The following is an 18,318-nucleotide window of genomic DNA, read 5'->3' on the forward strand; positions in this document are numbered from 1 at the left end:
ACAGCATGGGCTTCAGATTGACAGTTTGAATCTAGGATCTGGCGCTTGCTACCTGGCTAGTGCCGGGAAACGTGCTAGTGGTGAGGATACAAAAACAGACACCATTCTCCCTCTCAGTTTAATGGAAAATACAAGGAAATAAACAACAGAAAAGGGCATCAAACCGGATTAAGAATACCAGGGAAGACTTCCTGGAGGAGGTGATACTTGAGTTAGACCTTGAAGGAGAAATAAAAACTTCTTCTAGACAAAGGAGGTGGGAGCAAGTTATCCCAGAACTTGGAGCAGCCTGGGGGTGAGGCTAAGCCTAAGTTGTCATTCATCTGTAGAAGGCTGAGATGATCTTCATAGCCCTATTGTCAAGATAGAATGAGTTAAAGTATGGAAATTGGTAGAATAAGTTAATGTATGGAAAATGCCTGATGCTATTTAGGACACACAAGAAGTGTCTCACCTGTCCCTTCAAACCCTTTGGCCACTTCTCTGTGGACCCACAGCATGTGGTTCACCTCAGTTGTGGTACTTGGAACATGGCAATTGGGATTCATCTGTTTATGAGACAAGTGTCCCTGATAGACTGAAACTCCTGGAAGGTTCTGGCCTCCTCAGACACAGGAGTGACTGTTCTCTCTACAAGTAGACCTTAACTAAGCTAGGAGAGTGGGCTTCCCTGATGGCTCAGCAGGTAAAGCATCCGCCTTCCAAGGCAGGACGTATGGGTTTGATTCCTGGGTCAGAAAGATCCCCTGGAGAAGGAAATCGCAACCCACTCCAGTATTCTTGCCTGGGAAATCCCATGGACAGAGGAGCCTGGCAGGCTACAGTCCATGGGGTCTTGAGAGTTGGACACCACTTGGAAATGAAACAGCAATAAAGCTAGGAGAAGCTCCAAGGGAAACTCCAGGTTGACATTTTTCTAGTGAGATATTTATGTTTAAGAATCGCTGCACAGTTACACCTCCGATGCTCCACGTTCCCCTCCAGAATGTGAAGGGAGTACCCCCTCTCTGCATCCTAGTCCTGGTACTATGTAAGTACCACAAAAGTCTCTGAAAGGCTTAAGACTGCCCTGTAGTTTGGCTCCAGGAGAAAGTGGAGAGTTGGATGACTTCTCTGGCAGGCCAGGCTTACTGACCACCTCTCCCCATAACCCTCTCATGTTCCATCCACGAGGACAGCATGGGTGCCGAGCTGAAGCCTAGCACCTGCTCATTCTGAATCTGTTCTTGCATGCCAGCCACACAGGGAGCTGGCACTGTGAGTCCTGGTGGGCTGCTCTGCTGTTCTCTGAGTCTCTGCCCTGCTGCTGTGGACTCTAAAGTTCACAGCTCCTCTCTTCTGGAGAGAGTGCTCCATGCTGGGCTTCTGAGATGGAAGTTGGGTATGCTTCTTTTCTTTTATCTTGAGTTGCATCTAGGAGGGAACTTGGGCTGAACTTTTCTAGGAAAAAGGTACCAGATGTCATCTGTCCAGAGCCCATTTCACAGACGCTTGTGGCCAAAGCTTCCTATCCCCAGAGGAGAAACAGTCTGGGCAGGCCTGGTCGCACTTGCCTTCCTGGGCCTCTGTGGCCGCTGAGCTATGCCCAGTCATCCTGAGTCTTCTTCCCTAAGCAGTGATTAACCCTACGCTCTAGAGATTGGATAAGAACCTTATGGGACTAAAACTGCAAAAGCTACAGACAGTGAAAGGCATGATAATAGCCTCTGCCTTCCCTGTGATCATAATGGAATGTGTTCCTGACAGCAGGCACAGTGTTCCCATTGATTCTGCTGCTGCTGCTAAGTCGCTTCAGTTGTGTCTGACTCTGTGCGACCCAAGAGATGGCAGCCCACCAGGCTCCCCCACCCCTGGGATTCTCCAGGCAAGAACACTGGAGTGGGTTGCCATTTCCTTCTCCAATGCATGAAAGTGAAAAGTGAAAGTGAAGTCACTCAGTCATATCTGACTCTTCGCAACCCCATGGATTGCAGCCTACCAGGCTCCTCTGTCCATGGGATTTGCCAGGCAAGAGTACTGGAGTGGGGTGCCATTGCCTTCTCTGTTCAATTCTGAATCGCTAGCATCTGATGTGGTCGCTAGCATCTGATGTGGTACCTACACCATAATAGATGGTGCATATGAATTCGTAATTACATATGAATGAATGAATTTCTCCTGACTATAGAGGTTCAGCCCTACCCTTGTTCTCAGAGCAAAATGAGTTTGAACAGGGGATTCTGGGAGCAGCCCATACACCTGCCCACTCCATCCCCCACCTGGGAGTTTGGTATAGACTTACCGTCCCTGTCTGACTGGCTCAGGTCACAGTCCCCCCGGCCTGGGGACTTGTGGATTATGTCCCCCATGGCCCCGATTGTTGTTCTGATACAATTCAAGGCACATTCCATGTGGCGCACCAGAGAACCTGTCCTATAACAAGTCCTTTCTCCTTCCTGGTCTTTGCTGGCCTTTATTCTACCAGCTGTGAGAGTTCACAGGTGTGCAGGTATGGCTAGAAGAAGGAATGATACAGGAGACAAAAGGAGGGGACTCTGTCCTCACACACCATCCCTGTGCTCCCCTGGCCTCCCATCACCTTTGATTTTTTTTCTCCTTACAGGTTCTCCCGGCCATACTGGCTCCACGTCCATGAGTCCATCGGCAGCCTTGTCCACAGGGAAGCCCATGGACAGCCACCCCAGCTACACTGACACCCCAGTGAGTGCCCCGCGAACTCTGAGTGCAGTGGGGACCCCCCTCAATGCCCTGGGCTCTCCATATCGAGTCATCACTTCTGCCATGGGCCCACCCTCGGGAGCACTGGCAGCTCCTCCAGGAATCAATCTGGTTGCCCCGCCTAGCTCTCAGGTAGGTGTGCGTCCATTTTCTTCAATGTCTTTCCAGACATTTTTAATAGTTTCATCCTGGTGCTGAGCCAGCACTCAGTAGGTGCTTAATGCATGCTGGTGAAGGAATTGGGTTGTCTGTGTAGGCTTCCCTCCTGCAAGACCTTCATTGAGTGTATCCTCAGGCAGCTGCAGAGAACTGATGATGCCTCATGGTCCAAGAGTTTTGATGGTTCAGTCCTGGCTGTAATTTCAACAGCTCTTGGGCCTGTTTGTCTTCCATGGGATGGACCCCCTTGATCCTTCTCAACTCAATACTAGGTATTTTTCAAGTTAGTGAACTACCTGGTCCTTTTCTATATCCTGCAGGTGATACTGAAATGATCAGGATGTGGTCTTTGCTCCCCATTGAGAAGCAGGTGTTGCACATGGATAAATCTAAAACAAGGCAGACTGTGTTGCATACATGTTATCTCTGAGATAGAGGCAAAGATTGCAAAAACTCAGGGGGATAAAACCCTAACTTTAGTTCCTAGTGCCTTTTGCTGCAACAGAGGCAAGGATGTGTATGTGTGGTAGACATTGCTTTGCTGCTCTAAGAAAACTACAGGTTGGCCAGATGCTGCTTATTTCCTTCTAGCAATGTTATACTGAGATCATCAACCCTCACTTCTTGTAGTGCTCAGCTATTGCTTCAATGATGCTGCATAACAGACAATCCCCAAATTGCCATGGCTTACAAAAGCACACAATTATTTTCTTACAAGTTTATGTGTTGTCTAGGAAAGTTCTAGATCCCCTGGTGGCTCAGGTAAATAGTCTGCCTGCAATGCAGTAGGCCTGGGTTCAGTCCCTGGGTCAGGAAGACACCCTGGAGAAGGAAATGGCAATCCACTCCAGTATTCTTGCCTGGAAAATCCTATGGATGGAGGAGCCTGGCAGGCTACAGTCCATAGGGTCACAAAGAGTTGGGCACGACTGAGGCGCTTCATTTTCTTTTTGGGCTTCCTGTGTGGATCAACTGGTAAGGAATCTGTCTGCAAAGCAGGAGACCTGGATATGATCCCTGGGTTGGGAAGATTCCCCTGGAGAAGGGAAAGGTTACCCTCTCCAGGATTCTGGTCTGTAGAACTCCATGGATTGTATAGTCTATTGGAATGAAAACCACAATCACAGAAAACTAATCAAACTGATCACATGGACCATAGCCTTGTCTAATTCAATGAAACCATGAGCCATGCTGTGTAGGGCCACCCAAGATGGACAGGTCATGGTGGAGAGTTCTGACCAAACGTGGTCCACTGGAGAAGGGAACGGCAAACCACTTCAGTATTCTTGCCTTGAGAACCCCATGAACAGTATGAAAAGACAAAAAGATAGGACACTGAAAGATGAATTCCCCAGGTTGATAGGTGCCCAATATGCTACTGAAGAACAGTGGAGAAATAACTCCAGAAGGAATGAAGAGACAGAGCCAAAGTGAAAACAACACCCAGTTGTGGATGTGACTGGTGATGGAAGTAAAGTCCAATGCTGTAAAGAGCGATATTACATAGGAACCTAGAATGTTAGGTACATGAATCAAGGTAAATTAGAAGTGGTCAAACAGGAGATGGAAAGAGTGAACATCGACATTTTAGGAATCAGTGAACTAAAATGGACTGGAATGGACTCAGATGACCCTTATATCTACTACTGTGGGCAAGAATCCCTTAGAAGAAATGGAGTAGCTATCATGGTCAACAAAAGAGTCCAAAATGCAGTACTTGGGTGCAATCTCAAAAATGACAAAATGAAATCTGTTCATTTCTAAGGCAAACTATTCAATATCACAGTAATCCAAGTCTTTGCCCCAACCAGTAATGCTGAAGAAGCTGAAGTTGAATGGTTGTGTGAAGACCTACAAGATCTTCTAGAACTAACACCCAAAAAAGATGTCCTTTTCATTATAGGGGACTGGAATGCAAAAGTCGGAAGTCAAGAGATATTTGGAATAACAAGCAAATTTGGCCTTGGAGTACAGAATGAAGCAGGGCAAAAGCTAACAGAATTGGCTTTTGAGAACTGCCAAGAGAATGCACTGGTCATAGCAAGCATCCTTTTCCAACAAAACAAGAGAAAACTCTATACATGGATATCAATAGATGATTGATACCAAAATCAGATTGATTATTTGCTTTGCAGCCAAAGATGGAGAAGCTCTATATAGTCAGAAAAAACCAGACTGGGAGCTGACTGTGGCTCAGATCATGAACTCCTTATTACCAAATTCAGACTTAAATTTAAGAAAGTAGGGAAAACCACTAGACCATTCAGGTATGACCTAAATCAAATGCCTTAGGATTATACAGTGGAAGTGAGAAATAGATTCAAGGGATTAGATCTGATAGACAGAGTGCCTGAAGAACTATGGACAGAGGTTTTATACAGGAGATATTGTACAGGAGGCCATGATCAAGACCATCCCCAAGAAAAAGAAATGTAAAAAGGCAAAATGGTTGTCTGAGGAGGCCTTACAAAGCTGAGAAAAGAAGAGAAGCTAAAGGCAAAGGAGAAAGGAAAGGTATACCCTTTGAATGAAGAGTTCCAAAGAATAGCAAGGAGAGATAAGAGAGCCTTCCTCAGTGATTAATGCAAAGAAATAGAGGAAAACAATAAATGGGAAAGACTAGAGATCTCCTCAATAAAATTAGAGATACCAAGGGACCATTTCATGCAAAAATGGGTTCAATAAAGGACAGAAATGGTATGGACCTATCAGAAGCAGAAGATATTAAGAAGAGATGGCAAGAATACACAGGAAAACTATACAAAAAAGATCTTCATGACCGAGGTAACACTACAATGGTGTGATCAGTTACCTAGAGCCAGACATCCTGGAATGTGAAGTCAAGTGGGCCTTAGGAAGCACCACTATGAACAAAGCTAGTAGAGGTGTCAGAATTCCAGTTGAGCTATTTCAAATCCTAAAAGATGATGTTGTGAAAGTGCTGCACTCAATATGCAAGCAAATTTGGAAAAGTCAACAGTGGCCCCAGGACTGGAAAAGGTCAGTTTTCATTGCAATCCCAAAGAAAGGCAATGCCAAAGAATGTTCAAACTACTGCACAATTTGACTCATCTCACACACTAGCAAAATAATGCTCAAAATTCTTCAAGCCAGGCTTCAACAATACATGAACTGTGAACTTCCAGATGTTCAAGCTGGATTTAGAAAAGGCAGAGGAACCAGAGATCAAATTGCCAGCATCTGTTGGATCATTGAAAAAGCAAGAGAACTCCAGAAAAAACATCTACTTCTGTTTTATTGACTACACCAAAGCCTTTGACTGTGTGGATCACAATAAACTGTGGAAAATTCTTCAAGAGATGGGAATATCAGACCACCTGACGTGCCTCCTGAGAAATCTGTATACAGGTCAAGAAGCCATGGTTAGAACTGGACATGGAACAGCAGACTGGTTCCTAATTGGGAAAGGAGTACATCAAGGCTGTGTATTGGCACCCTGCTTATTTAGCTTATATGCAGAATATATCATTTGAAATGCCCGGGTGGATGATGCACAAGCTGGACTCAAGATTGCTGGGAGAAATATCAATAACCTCAGATATGCAGATGATACCACCCTCATGGGAGAAAGCAAGAACTAAAGAGCCTCTTGATGAAAATGAAAGAGGAGGGGGGCGGTTCTAAGATGGTGGAGGAATAGGACAGGGAGACCACTTTCTCCCCCACAAATTCATCAAAAGAACATTTAGATGCTGAGTAGATTCCACAAAACAACTTCTGAATGCCGGCAGAGGACATCAGGCACCCAGAAAAGCAGCCCATTGTCTTCGAAAGGAGGTAGGAAAAAAATATAAAAGACAAAAAAAGAGACAAAAGAGGTAGGGACAGAGTAGGGATAGAGCTCTGTCCCCGGAAGGGAGTCTTAAAAAGAGAGAAGTTTCCGAACACCAGGAAACACTCTCACTTCCAAGTCTGTGGCGAGCCTTGGAAGCACAGAGGGCAACATAACGGAGGAAAAATAAGTACATAATTAAAACCCACAGATTATGAGCCCAATGGTAACTCCCCCAGCGGAGAAGCAGCGCAGACGCCTGCACCCACCACTAGCAAGCAGGGGCTGGGCAGGGAAGCGTGGGCTGCATTGCTTAGATTAAGGACCAGGCCTGAATGCTCTGAGGGCAATCTGAACGAACTAACTTGGGCTAGCAAACCAGACTGTGGGATAGCTACCACGTGAAAAGCCCTAACCTAAGACACTGCCAGGCCCATGCACAGAACAAAGGACTGAACAGAACTGGCTGGCTGCAGACTATCCCCCTCTGGTGACAGGCAGCCAGAGCCAGAAGGGGGCAATCGCAGCCCCAGAGAGACATTATCTACCAAACTGCAAGCAGGCTTCTTTGCTAACTAAGACTTCTTGGGGTTCTGGACGGTCAATGTCCACCTGAGAAGGTGCGCCAGTTGTACACCCAGAAAACCAAGCAGCAGGGACGAGGGAGGCGATAAGTCGCAATGACCGTGCTCGCCAAACACCTGGTCACCTGAGCTGCTGGGACCTGGGAAGGGCACAAAACACAGGCCCAACCGAGTCTGCACCTCTGAGGACTACTCGAGTGCCTGAACCTGAGCAGCTTAGACCTGGGAGGTGCACGCAGCCCAGGGCCAGCCTCGGACGGTTCCTGGCGGAGCAACCTAGTGCCTGAGCAGTGTGGGCAGGGAGGGCACATGTGCCGTGAGCGGGGGCAGGCCCAGTGTGGCTGAGACACTGCAAGCACACGCCAGTGTTATTTGTTTGCAGCGTCCCTCCCTCCCCACAGTGCGACTGAACAAGTGAGCCTAAAAAAAGTGTCCACCACCGCCCCCTTGTGTCAGGGCGGAAATCAGACACTGAAGAGACCAGCAAACAGAAGAAGCTAAAACAGAGGGAACCACCTTGGAAGTGACTGGTGCAATAGATTAAAACCCTGTAGTTAGTACTGACTACATAGAAAGGGCCTATAGATCTTGAGAATATAAGCCAGACCAAGGAACTGTCCAAAAATGAACTGACCCCATACTGCCCACGACAACACCAGAGAAAGTCCTAGATATATTTTTACTATTTTTACGATATTCTTTTTTTTTAAATTTTTTTAAAATTTTTAAGTCCTCTATTACTCCTTTAATTTTCATTTTTATAACCTACTATTACTTTGTAAAAAAAAAAAAAAGACCCTATATATATATATTTTTTTTTTGCCTGCTCAACATCCATCTTTTATTCATTTGTTAATAGCACATCATCCTTAACATCTTTTTTTTTTTTTTTTTGGTATTTCTTTTATTTGTATTTTTTTTTAATTTTATTTTATTTTTAAACTTTACATAACTGTATTAGATTTGCCAAATATCAAAAAGACCCTATATTTTTAAAGCAAACTTCATATATATATATATATTTTATAATTTTTGTGACTTTTTTTCTTCTTTTCTTTAATATTGTATTTTTGAAAATCCAACCTCTACTCTAGATTTTTAATCTTTGCTTTTTGGTATTTGTTATCAATTTTGTACCTTTAAGAACCCAATCTTCAGTACCCATTTTTACTTGGGAGCGAGATTACTGGCTTGACTGCTCTCTCCCCCTTTGGACTCTCCTTTTTCTCCACCAGGTCGCCTCTGTCTCCTCCCTCCCCCTTCTCTTCTCTACCTAACTCTCTGAATCTCTTTGTGTGTTCTGGGCTGTGGAGAACACTTAGGGAACTGATTACTGGCTGGATCTGTCTCTCTCCTTTTGATTCCCCCCTTTTATCCTCCTGGCCACCTGTCTCCTTCCTCCTTCTTCTCTTCTCTGTATAACTCCGTGAACATCTCTGAGTGGTCCAGACTGTGGAGTGCACATAAGGAAGTGATTACTGGCTAGCTTGCTCTCTCCTCTTTTGATTCCACCTCATCTCATTCAGGTCACATCTAACTCCCTCCTCCCTCTTCTTTTCTCCATGTAACTCTGTCAACCTCTCTGGGTGTCCCTCACTGTGGAGAAACTTTTCATCTTTAACCTAGATGTTTTATCAATGGTGCTGTATAGAAGGAGAAGTCTTGAGACTACTGTAAAAATAAGACTGAAAACAGAAGCAGGAGGCTTAAGTCCAAATCCTGAGAACGCCAGAGAACTCCTGACTCCAGGGAACATTGATCGACAGGAGCTCATCAAACGTCTCCATACCTACACTGAAACCAAGCACCACCCAAGGGCCAACAAGTTCCAGAGCAAGACATGCCACAAAAATTCTCCAGCAACACAGGAACACAGCCCTGAGCTTCAATATACAGGCTGCCCGAAGTTACTGCAAACCCATTGACATCTCATAACTCATTACTGGACACTTCATTGCACTTCAGAGAGAAGAAATCCAGCTCCACCCACCAGAACACCAACACAAGCTTCCCTAACCAAGACACCTTGACAAGCCACTCATATAACCCCACCCACAGTGAGGAAACTCCACAATAAAGAGAACTCCACAAATTGCCAGAATACAGAAAGGCCACTCCAAACCCAGCAATATAAACAAGATGAAGAGACAGAGGAATACCCAGCAGGTAAAGGAACAGGATAAATGCCCTCCAAATCAAACAAAAGAGGAAGAGATAGGGAATCTACCTGATAAAGAATTCTGAATAATGATAGTGAAAATGATCCAAAATCTTGAAATCAAAATGGAATCACAGATAAATAGCCTGGAGACAAGGATTGAGAAGATGCAAGAAATGTTTAACAAGGACCTAGAAAAAATAAAAAAGAGTCAGTATACAGTGAATAATGCAATAAATGAGATCAAAAACACTCTGGAGGCAACAAATAGTAAAATAACGGAGGCAGAAGATAGGATTAGTGAAGTAGAAGATAGAATGGTAGAAATAAATGAATCAGAGAGGAAAAAAGAAAAATTAATTAAAAGAAATGAGGACAATCTCAGAGACCTCCAGGACAATATTAAACACCCCAACATTCGAATCATAGGAGTCCCAGAAGAAAAAGACAAAAAGAAAGACCATGAGAAAATACTTGAGGAGATAATAGCTGAAAAGTTCCCTAAAATGGGGAAGGAAATAATCACCCAAGTCCAAGAAACCCAGAGAGTCCCAAACAGGATAAACCCAAGGCAAAACACCCCAAGACACATACTAATCAAATTAACAAAAATCAAACACAAAGCACAAATATTAAAAGCAGCAAGGGAAAAAAAAACAAATAACACACAAGGGGATTCCCATAAGGATAACAACTGATCTTTCAATAGAAACTCTTCAGGCCAGGAGGAAATGGCAAGACATACTTAAAGTGATGAAAGTAAATAACCTACAGCCCAGATCACAGTACCCAGCAAGGATCTCATTCAAATATGAAGGAGAAATCAAAAGCTTTACAGACAAGCAAAAACTGAGAGAATTCAGCACCACCAAACCAGCTCTCCAACTAATGCTAAAGGATATTCTCTAGATAGGAGACACAAAAAGGGTGTATAAACTCGAACCCAAAACAATAAAGTAAATGGCAACGGGATCATACTTACCTTAAACGTAAATGGGTTGAATGCCCCAACCAAAAGACAAAGACTGGCTGAATGGATACAAAAACAAGACCCCTACATATGTTGTCTACAAGAGACCCACCTCAAAACAAAGGACACATACAGACTGAAAGTAAAGGGCTGGAAAAAGATATTCCATGCAAATAGAGATCAAAAGAAAGCAGGGTAGCAATACTCATATCAGATAAAATAGACTTTAAAACAAAGGTTGAGAAAAGAGACAAAGAAGGACACTACATAATGATCAAAGGATCAATCCAAGAAGAAGATATAACAATTATAAATATATATGCACCCAACATAGGAGCACCACATTATGTAAGACAAATGCTAGCAAGTATGAAAGGGGACGGAGAAGGCAATGGCAACCCACTCCAGTACTCTTGCCTGGAAAATCCCATGGACAGAGGAGCCTGGTAGGCTGCAGTCCCTGGGGTCGCGAAGAGTCGGACACGACTGAGCGACTTCACTTTCACTTTCCACTTTCATGCATTGGAGAAGGAAATGGCAACCCACTCCAGTGTTCTTGCCTGGAGAATCCCAGGGATGGCAGAGCCTGGTGGGCTGCTGTCTGTGGGGTTGCACAGAGTCGGACACGACTGAAGGGACTTAGTAGTAGTAGTATGAAAGGGGAAATTAACAATAACACAATAATAGTGGGAGACTTTAATACCCCATTCACATCTATGGATAGATCAACTAAACAGAAAATTAACAAGGAAAACAAACTTTAAATGATACAATAGACCAGTTAGACCTAATTGATATCTATAGGACATTTCACCCCAAAACAATGAATTTCACCTTTTTCTCAAGCGCACATGGAATCTTCTCCAGGATAGATCACATCCTGGGCCATAAATCTAGCCTTGGTAAATTCAAAAAAATTGAATCATTCCAAGCATCTTTTCTGACCACAATTTAGTAAGATTAGATCTCAGTTACAGGAGAAAAACTATTAAAAACTCCAACATATGGAGGCTGAACAACACGCTGCTGAATAACCAACAAATCACAGAAGAAATAAAAAAGAAATCAAAATATGCATAAAAACTAATGAAAATGAAAACACAACAACCCAAAACCTGTGGCACACTGTAAAAGCAGTGCTAAGGGGAAAGTTCATAGCAATACAGGCATACCTCAAGAAACAAGAAAAAAGTCAAACAAATAACCTAACTCTACACCTAAAGCAACTAGAAAAGGAAGAAATTTGAAGAACCCCAGGGTTAGTAGAAGGAAAGAAATCTTAAAACTTAGGGCAAAAATAAATGCAAAAGAAACAAAAGAGACCATAGCAAAAATCAACAAAACCAAAAGCTGATTCTTTGAAAGGATAAATAAAATTGACAAACCATTAGCCAGACTCATCAAGAAACAAAGGGAGAAAAATCAAATCAATAAAATTAGAAATGGAAATGGAGAGATCACAACAGACAACACAGAAATACAAAGGATCATAAGAAACTACTATTAGCAATTATATGCCAATAAAATGGACAATGTGGAAGAAATGGACAAATTCTTAGAAAAGTACAACTTTCCAAAACTGAACCAGGAAGAAATAGAAAATCTTAACAGACCCATCACAAGCATGGAAATTGAAACTGTAATCAGAAATCTTCCAGCAAACAAAAGCCCAGGTCCAGACGGCTTCACAGCTGAATTCTATCAAAAATTTAGAGAAGAGCTAACACTGATCCTACTCAAACTCTTCCAGAAAATTGCAGAGGAAGGTAAACTTCCAAACTCATTCTATGAGGCCACCATCACCCTAATACCAAAACCTGACAAAGATGCCACAAAAAAAGAAAACTACAGGCCAATATCACTGATGAACGTAGATGCAAAAGTCCTTAACAAAATTCTGGCAATCAGAATCCAACAACACATTAAAAAGATCATACACCATGACCAAGTGGGCTTTATCCCAGGGATGCAAGGATTCTTCCATATCCACAAATCAATCAATGTAATACACCACATTAACAAATTGAAAAATAAAAACCATATGATTATCTCAATAGATGCAGAGAAAACCTTTGACAAAATTCAACATCCATTTATGATAAACACTCTCCAGAAAGTAGGAATAGAAGGAACATACCTCAACATAATAAAAGCTATATATGACAAATCCACAGCAAACATTATCCTCAATGGTGAAAAATTGAAAGCATTTCCTCTAAAGTCAGGAACAATACAAGGGTGCCCACTTTCACCACTACTATTCAACATAGTTTTGGAAGTTTTGGCCACAGCAATCAGAGAAGAAAAAGAAATAAAAGGAATCCAAATTGGAAAAGAAGAAGTAAAACTCTCTGTTTGCAGATGACATGATCCTCTACATAGAAAACCCTAAAGACTCCACCAGAAAATTACTAGAGCTAATCAATGACTATAGTAAAGTTGCAGGATATAAAATCAACACACAGAAATCCCTTGCATTCCTATACACTAATAATGAGAAAATAGAAAGAGAAATTAAGGAAACAATTCCTTTCACCATTGCAAAGAAAAGAATAAAATACTTAGGAATATATCTACCTAAAGCAACTAAAGACCTATATATAGAAAACTATAAAACACTGGTGAAAGAAATCAAAGAGGACACTAATAGATGGAGAAATATGCCATGTTCATGGATCGGAAGACTCAATATAGTGAAAATGAGTATACTACCCAAAGAATCTATAGATTCAATGCAATCCCCATCAAGCTACCAATGGTATTTTTCACAGATCTAGAACAAATAATTTCACAATTTGTATGGAAATACAAAAAATCTGAAATCGCCAAAGCAATCTTGAAAAAGAAGAATGGAACTGAAGGAATCAACCTGCCTGAATTTAGGCTCTACTACAAAGCCACAGTCATCAAGACAGTATGGTACTGGCACAAAGACAGAAATACAGATCAATGGAACAAAATAGAAAGCCCAGAGATAAATCCACACATCTATGGACAACTTATTTTTGACAAAGTAGGCAAGAATATACAATGGATTAAAAACAATCTCTTTAACAAGTGGTGCTGGGAAAACTGGTCAACCACTTGTAAAAGAATGAAACTAGAACACTTTCTAACCCCATACACAAAAATAAATTCAAAATGGATTAAAGATCTAAACGTAAGACCAGAAACTATAAAACTCCTAGAGGAGAACATAGGCAAAACACTCTCTGACATATATCACAGCAGGATCCTCTATGACCCACCTCCCAGAATGTTGGGAATAAAAGCAAAAATAAACAAATGGGACCTAATTAACCTTAAAAGCTTCTGCACATCAAAGGAAACTATTAGCAAGGTGAAAAGGCAGCCTTCAGAATGGGAGAAAATAATAGCAAATGAAGCAACTGACAAACAACTAATCTCAAAAATATGCAAGCAACTCCTACAGCTCAATTCCAGAAAAATAAACAACCCAATCAAAAAATGGGCCAAAGAACTAAATAGACATTTCTCCAAAGAAGACATACAGAGGGCTAACAAACACATGAAAAGATGCTCAACATCACTCATTATCAGAGAAATGCAAATCAAAACCACTGTGAGGTACCATTTCATGCCAGTCAGAATGGCTGTGATCCAAAAGTCTACAAGCAATAAATGCTGGAGAGGGTGTGGAGAAAAGGGAACCCTCCTACACTGTTGGTGGGAATGCAAACTAGTACAGCCACTATGGAGAACAGTGTGGAGATTCCTTAAAAAAGTGGAAATAGAACTGCCTTATGACCCAGCAATCCCACTGCTGGGCATACACACTGAGGAAACCAGATCTGAAAGAGACACGTGTACCCCAATATTCATTGCAGCACTGTTTATAATATCCAGGACATGGAAGCAACCTAGATGTTCATCAGCAGATGAATGGATAAGAAAGCTGTGGTACATATACACAATGGAGTATTACTCAGCCATTAAAAAGAATGCATTTGAATGAGTTCTAATGAGGTAGATGAAACTGGAGCCTACTATACAGAGTGAAGTAAGCCAGAAAGAAAAACACCAATACGGTATACTAACACATGTATATGGAATTTAGAAAGATGGTAATGATAACCCTGTATGTGAGAAAGCAAAAGAGACACAGATGTATAGAACAGTCTTTTGGACTCTGTGGGAGAGGGCAAGGGTGGGATGATTTGGGAGAATGGCATTGAAATATGTATAATATCATATAAGAAATGAATTGCCAGTACAGGATGCTTGGGGCTGGTGCACTGGGATGACCCAGAGGGATGGTATGGGGAGGGAGGTGGGACAGGGCTTCAGGATGGGGAACACGTGTACACCCATGGCCGATTCATGTTGATGTGTGGCAAAACCAATACAATATTGTAAAGTAATTAGCCTCCAATTAAAATAAATAAATTTTAATTAAAAAAAAAAGAAAGTGAAAGAGGAGAGTGAAAAAGTTGGCTTAAAACTCAACCTTCAGAAAACTAAGATCATGGCATCTAGTCCCATCACTTCATGGGAAATAGGTGGGGAAACAGTGGAAACAGTGTCAGACTTTATTTTCTTGGGCTCCATAATCACTGCAGATGGTGACTGCAGCCAAGAAATTAAAAAGCACTTGCTCCTTGGAAGAAAAGCTATGACCAACCTAGACAGCATATTAAAAAGCAGAGACATTACTTTGCCAACAAAGGTCTGTCTAGTCAAAGCTATAGTTTCTTCAGTAGTCATGAATGGATGTGAGAGTTGGACCATAAAGAAAACTGAGCGCCAAAGAATTGATGCTTTTGAACTGTGGTGTTGGAGAAGACTCTTGAGAGTCCTTTGGACTGAAAGGAGATCAAATCAGTCAATCTTAAAGGAAATCAGTCCTGAATATTCATTGGAAGGACTGATGCTGAAGCTGAAGCTCCAATGCTTTGGTCACCTGTTGTGAAGAACTGACTCATTGGAAAAGACCCTGATGTTGGGAAAGATTGAAGGCAGGAGGAGAAGGCGATGACAGAGGATGAGATGGTTGGGTGGCATCACCAACTCAATGGACATGAGTTTGAATAAGCTCTGGGAGTTGGTGATGGACAGGGAAGACACGTGTTGCAGTCCATGGGGTCACAAAGAGTTGGACACGACTGAGTGACTGAACTGAACTGGGGAAGGTTCTGTTTCAGATGGTGGGGGAGTTGGTCTAGGCTGCAGCCTGGGTGCAAGTCAGCTCTTCATGTCCCGTCTACAGGAGCAGCTACCTTCTTTTCTCAAGGTATCCCTCAGGAGTGCGAAAGTCTAAACCAAATCAGGAAAATACAGTGACGTCTCTGCTCACATCATGTCCATTGATATCCCATTGGTCTAAGGAAACTGTATGACTGACTCCAACACTGGTGGGACAGGGGAATAGTTTGTGCCTGTTTTAGTGTAAGGAACTACAAAGACACTCTGCAAAGGTTGTGAAGAATTAGGAAGAGTGAAGCATTAGGAATAATAACCCTGTCTGCCGCACTCTCACTGTGCTGGTACCTCACGACTAGGGTCAGGGTCCCTCTTGTCCCACCTACCAGCACGTCTAACAGTAGAGTTAGTAGGTCTTATAGTCTCTTTTGAATTTATAGTTTGAAGAAGAGACAAGGCCCCCATTGGTTTAGCATTTCTTACTGCTACAAAGAGAATTTCAGAGACTCTCCCTAGACAGAGAGTGTGTGCTCAGAGTCTAAAAGCAAAGCCATGTGAAGTCATAGAATTTTATAGCCAGTAAGGACATCAGAAAGTTTTTCATGTGTGGATTAAAGAAACTGGAGAAGACCTTATCAGTTCTCTACTGTAGGGATTATAGGAGCCAGGGGCCAGACAGGTAACACAGGGGGGTGAATCAGATGGGTGGGGGTTGAAGAGAGCTGCCCTCCCCACTTGAAGCCATTCAAATTCAGAGACTTGAAGTATTTCATGGCCAAGGAGAGTACTTCTGTGGGTCCCATTTGGCCGGTCCCTTTAACCCTAATTTGTAATCTAATGGCCCTCACCTGTAGGATCTTTCTCAGCATACACATTTCTCCCTCATCCCATATTTTGGCCTTTGTGTGAGTTGTAAAAGCCCCACAGAGGATTCTAACTGCCCCATCCCTGCCCAGCTGAGAACCACTAATTCTGTCCAGGCTTCTCATCCGATATAGGCTCAGTGGGCTCAGGTGATGTGTCCAGCTTCACACAGCTAGTCACAGCGGAGCCAGGGTTAGACCTCAAGTCTCCACACCCCACTCAATCTCCACGATGCTGCATTTACTCACAGCTATGGTGTCTTCTGTCTTAAACAGTGAACCCAGGATCTTCCTGTTGGCTGCCAAGGATTAAAAGATGAATAATCAGCGATCCCAAGGAGTCCTGTGGGGCATGTGGCACATCACGCAGATAAATTGCAACATTGTGTAGGTGTAGGGACAGAACCGAAGGGAGCATAAAAAAGGGACCTGAGAACTTCCAGTCTTGTGTTCCATGAGAGTGTCAGCCACTCAGAGGAGTGGAGACCAGGCGGCAGTGGGAAGGGACGTGGATTTATGCTGCTCTCTCCCACTGTCATCAGCAGAGCTGGTGATCCTCTACCCTTTAGAACGTGGGATCTTGACGAGATTTGTTTATTCATTTTCATTCATGTGAATGGATTTCAGGAGGGCAGGTCAAAGTCAATAGATTAGAGACAGAGAGGGAGATTGAAGTTCTGGAAGTAAAATTTTGCAAAGGACTCTCACATTTGTTCAAATAACTATTTAGCAGGACCTAATCTGTGTCACTATTTGACACTGTCCTAGGTTCTAGGGATAAGCACTGAATAAGTCTTTACTTTCATGGCAATTATACTGCAGCAGGCAAGACAGACAAAAACCAAATGAATGAACCAGATAGTTTCAAATGACCATGACTATATTCATGAAGATATAAAACAGGGTAAGGTTATGACCGGTGACAGGATTTGTGGGTGGGGAGGGGGCAAGCCACCCGCCCTCCAAGCCTGCTTTTAGACACACTCCAGTCTCAGTGAGCCAAATCTGGCCAATAAATTCAGCTCCACAGCCGTGTGAGTGGCAGGGCTGCTATTCCTGGACCATATGTCTGTACAGAGGGATTGGGGTTGAAAAGTCAGCTGGAAGCTCTGGTCTTGGCCAACTGGGTTGTGTGCAGAGGCCAAAGCCAAGTTTGGCTATGAGAGCTGTATTAAGCTTGCCAAGCACTGGGAGCTCAGCAGCCCCAGACACAGGGCCGCATTTGGGGCTTGGTTTCTGGAGCCACGGGGCAGTGACACTTTGCCCAATTAACTAGGTGACACGGGACACCCAGTGCCTTCAGAGTTAGCCACCGTTGGCCGGGCTCTGAACGACCCAGACAGACAGTTCCTATGCAGCCTGCCTTTCTTGCCCAGGACTGAGGCTGAGTGGAGTTCATGTGGGAACATGTGTGTTCTGTGACCTGAGTCTCGGGTGAGTGTGATTTAGGGGTGAGGGGAGAAATGAGGTGCTCGGGGTGAGAGCAGGCGGGGTGTCCTGTTCTGCGCTCTGCCTTTCTGGTGTTTGAGCTTCTCTTTTTGCTCTTGTTGGATTTTCAGTTTTGAGAAGTAAAGAGAAGTGAACTGATTACTCCGGAGGCAAGGACCATGTAACCTTTTGCAAAAACATCACTTCGAACTTATATTTATCTCAGTTTCTTTTTCTCTATTGTGGGATAACACACTTTGCCCTGATTATCCGACAGAGATTTTTTGTATGTATCAAACAAGATGTGGACTTAAGAAATCCCTTCTTAAGTACTTATGATGCTCTATGGCCATAACGTGGTATTATTTTTACTATTATTATTATTATTATACCCAGGTGGCATATCAGGCACCAAGGTGATGAATATTATATACCTACATGGTCATTAGTGCAAGTGTGTGTTCTCTGTTGTTGAAAGGTTCCAG

General features: G+C 43.0%; 1 protein-coding gene across 2 annotated transcripts in view; it reads left to right on the forward strand.

Annotated features, from left to right (window-relative positions):
• The window catches only part of RXRG (retinoid X receptor gamma), a 60,212-nt gene that overhangs the window by 14,931 nt on the left and 26,963 nt on the right, over positions 1–18,318 (forward strand). For both annotated transcript variants that reach the window (XM_055587210.1, XM_055587211.1), the window contains exon 2: positions 2,603–2,850. In XM_055587210.1, the coding sequence (XP_055443185.1) occupies positions 2,603–2,850 (248 nt within the window). The remainder of the gene's footprint in view (positions 1–2,602; positions 2,851–18,318) is intronic.

Source organism: Bubalus kerabau, chromosome 6 (genome assembly GCF_029407905.1).
Source record: "Bubalus kerabau isolate K-KA32 ecotype Philippines breed swamp buffalo chromosome 6, PCC_UOA_SB_1v2, whole genome shotgun sequence".
NCBI classification, from domain to species: Eukaryota; Metazoa; Chordata; class Mammalia; order Artiodactyla; family Bovidae; genus Bubalus; species Bubalus kerabau.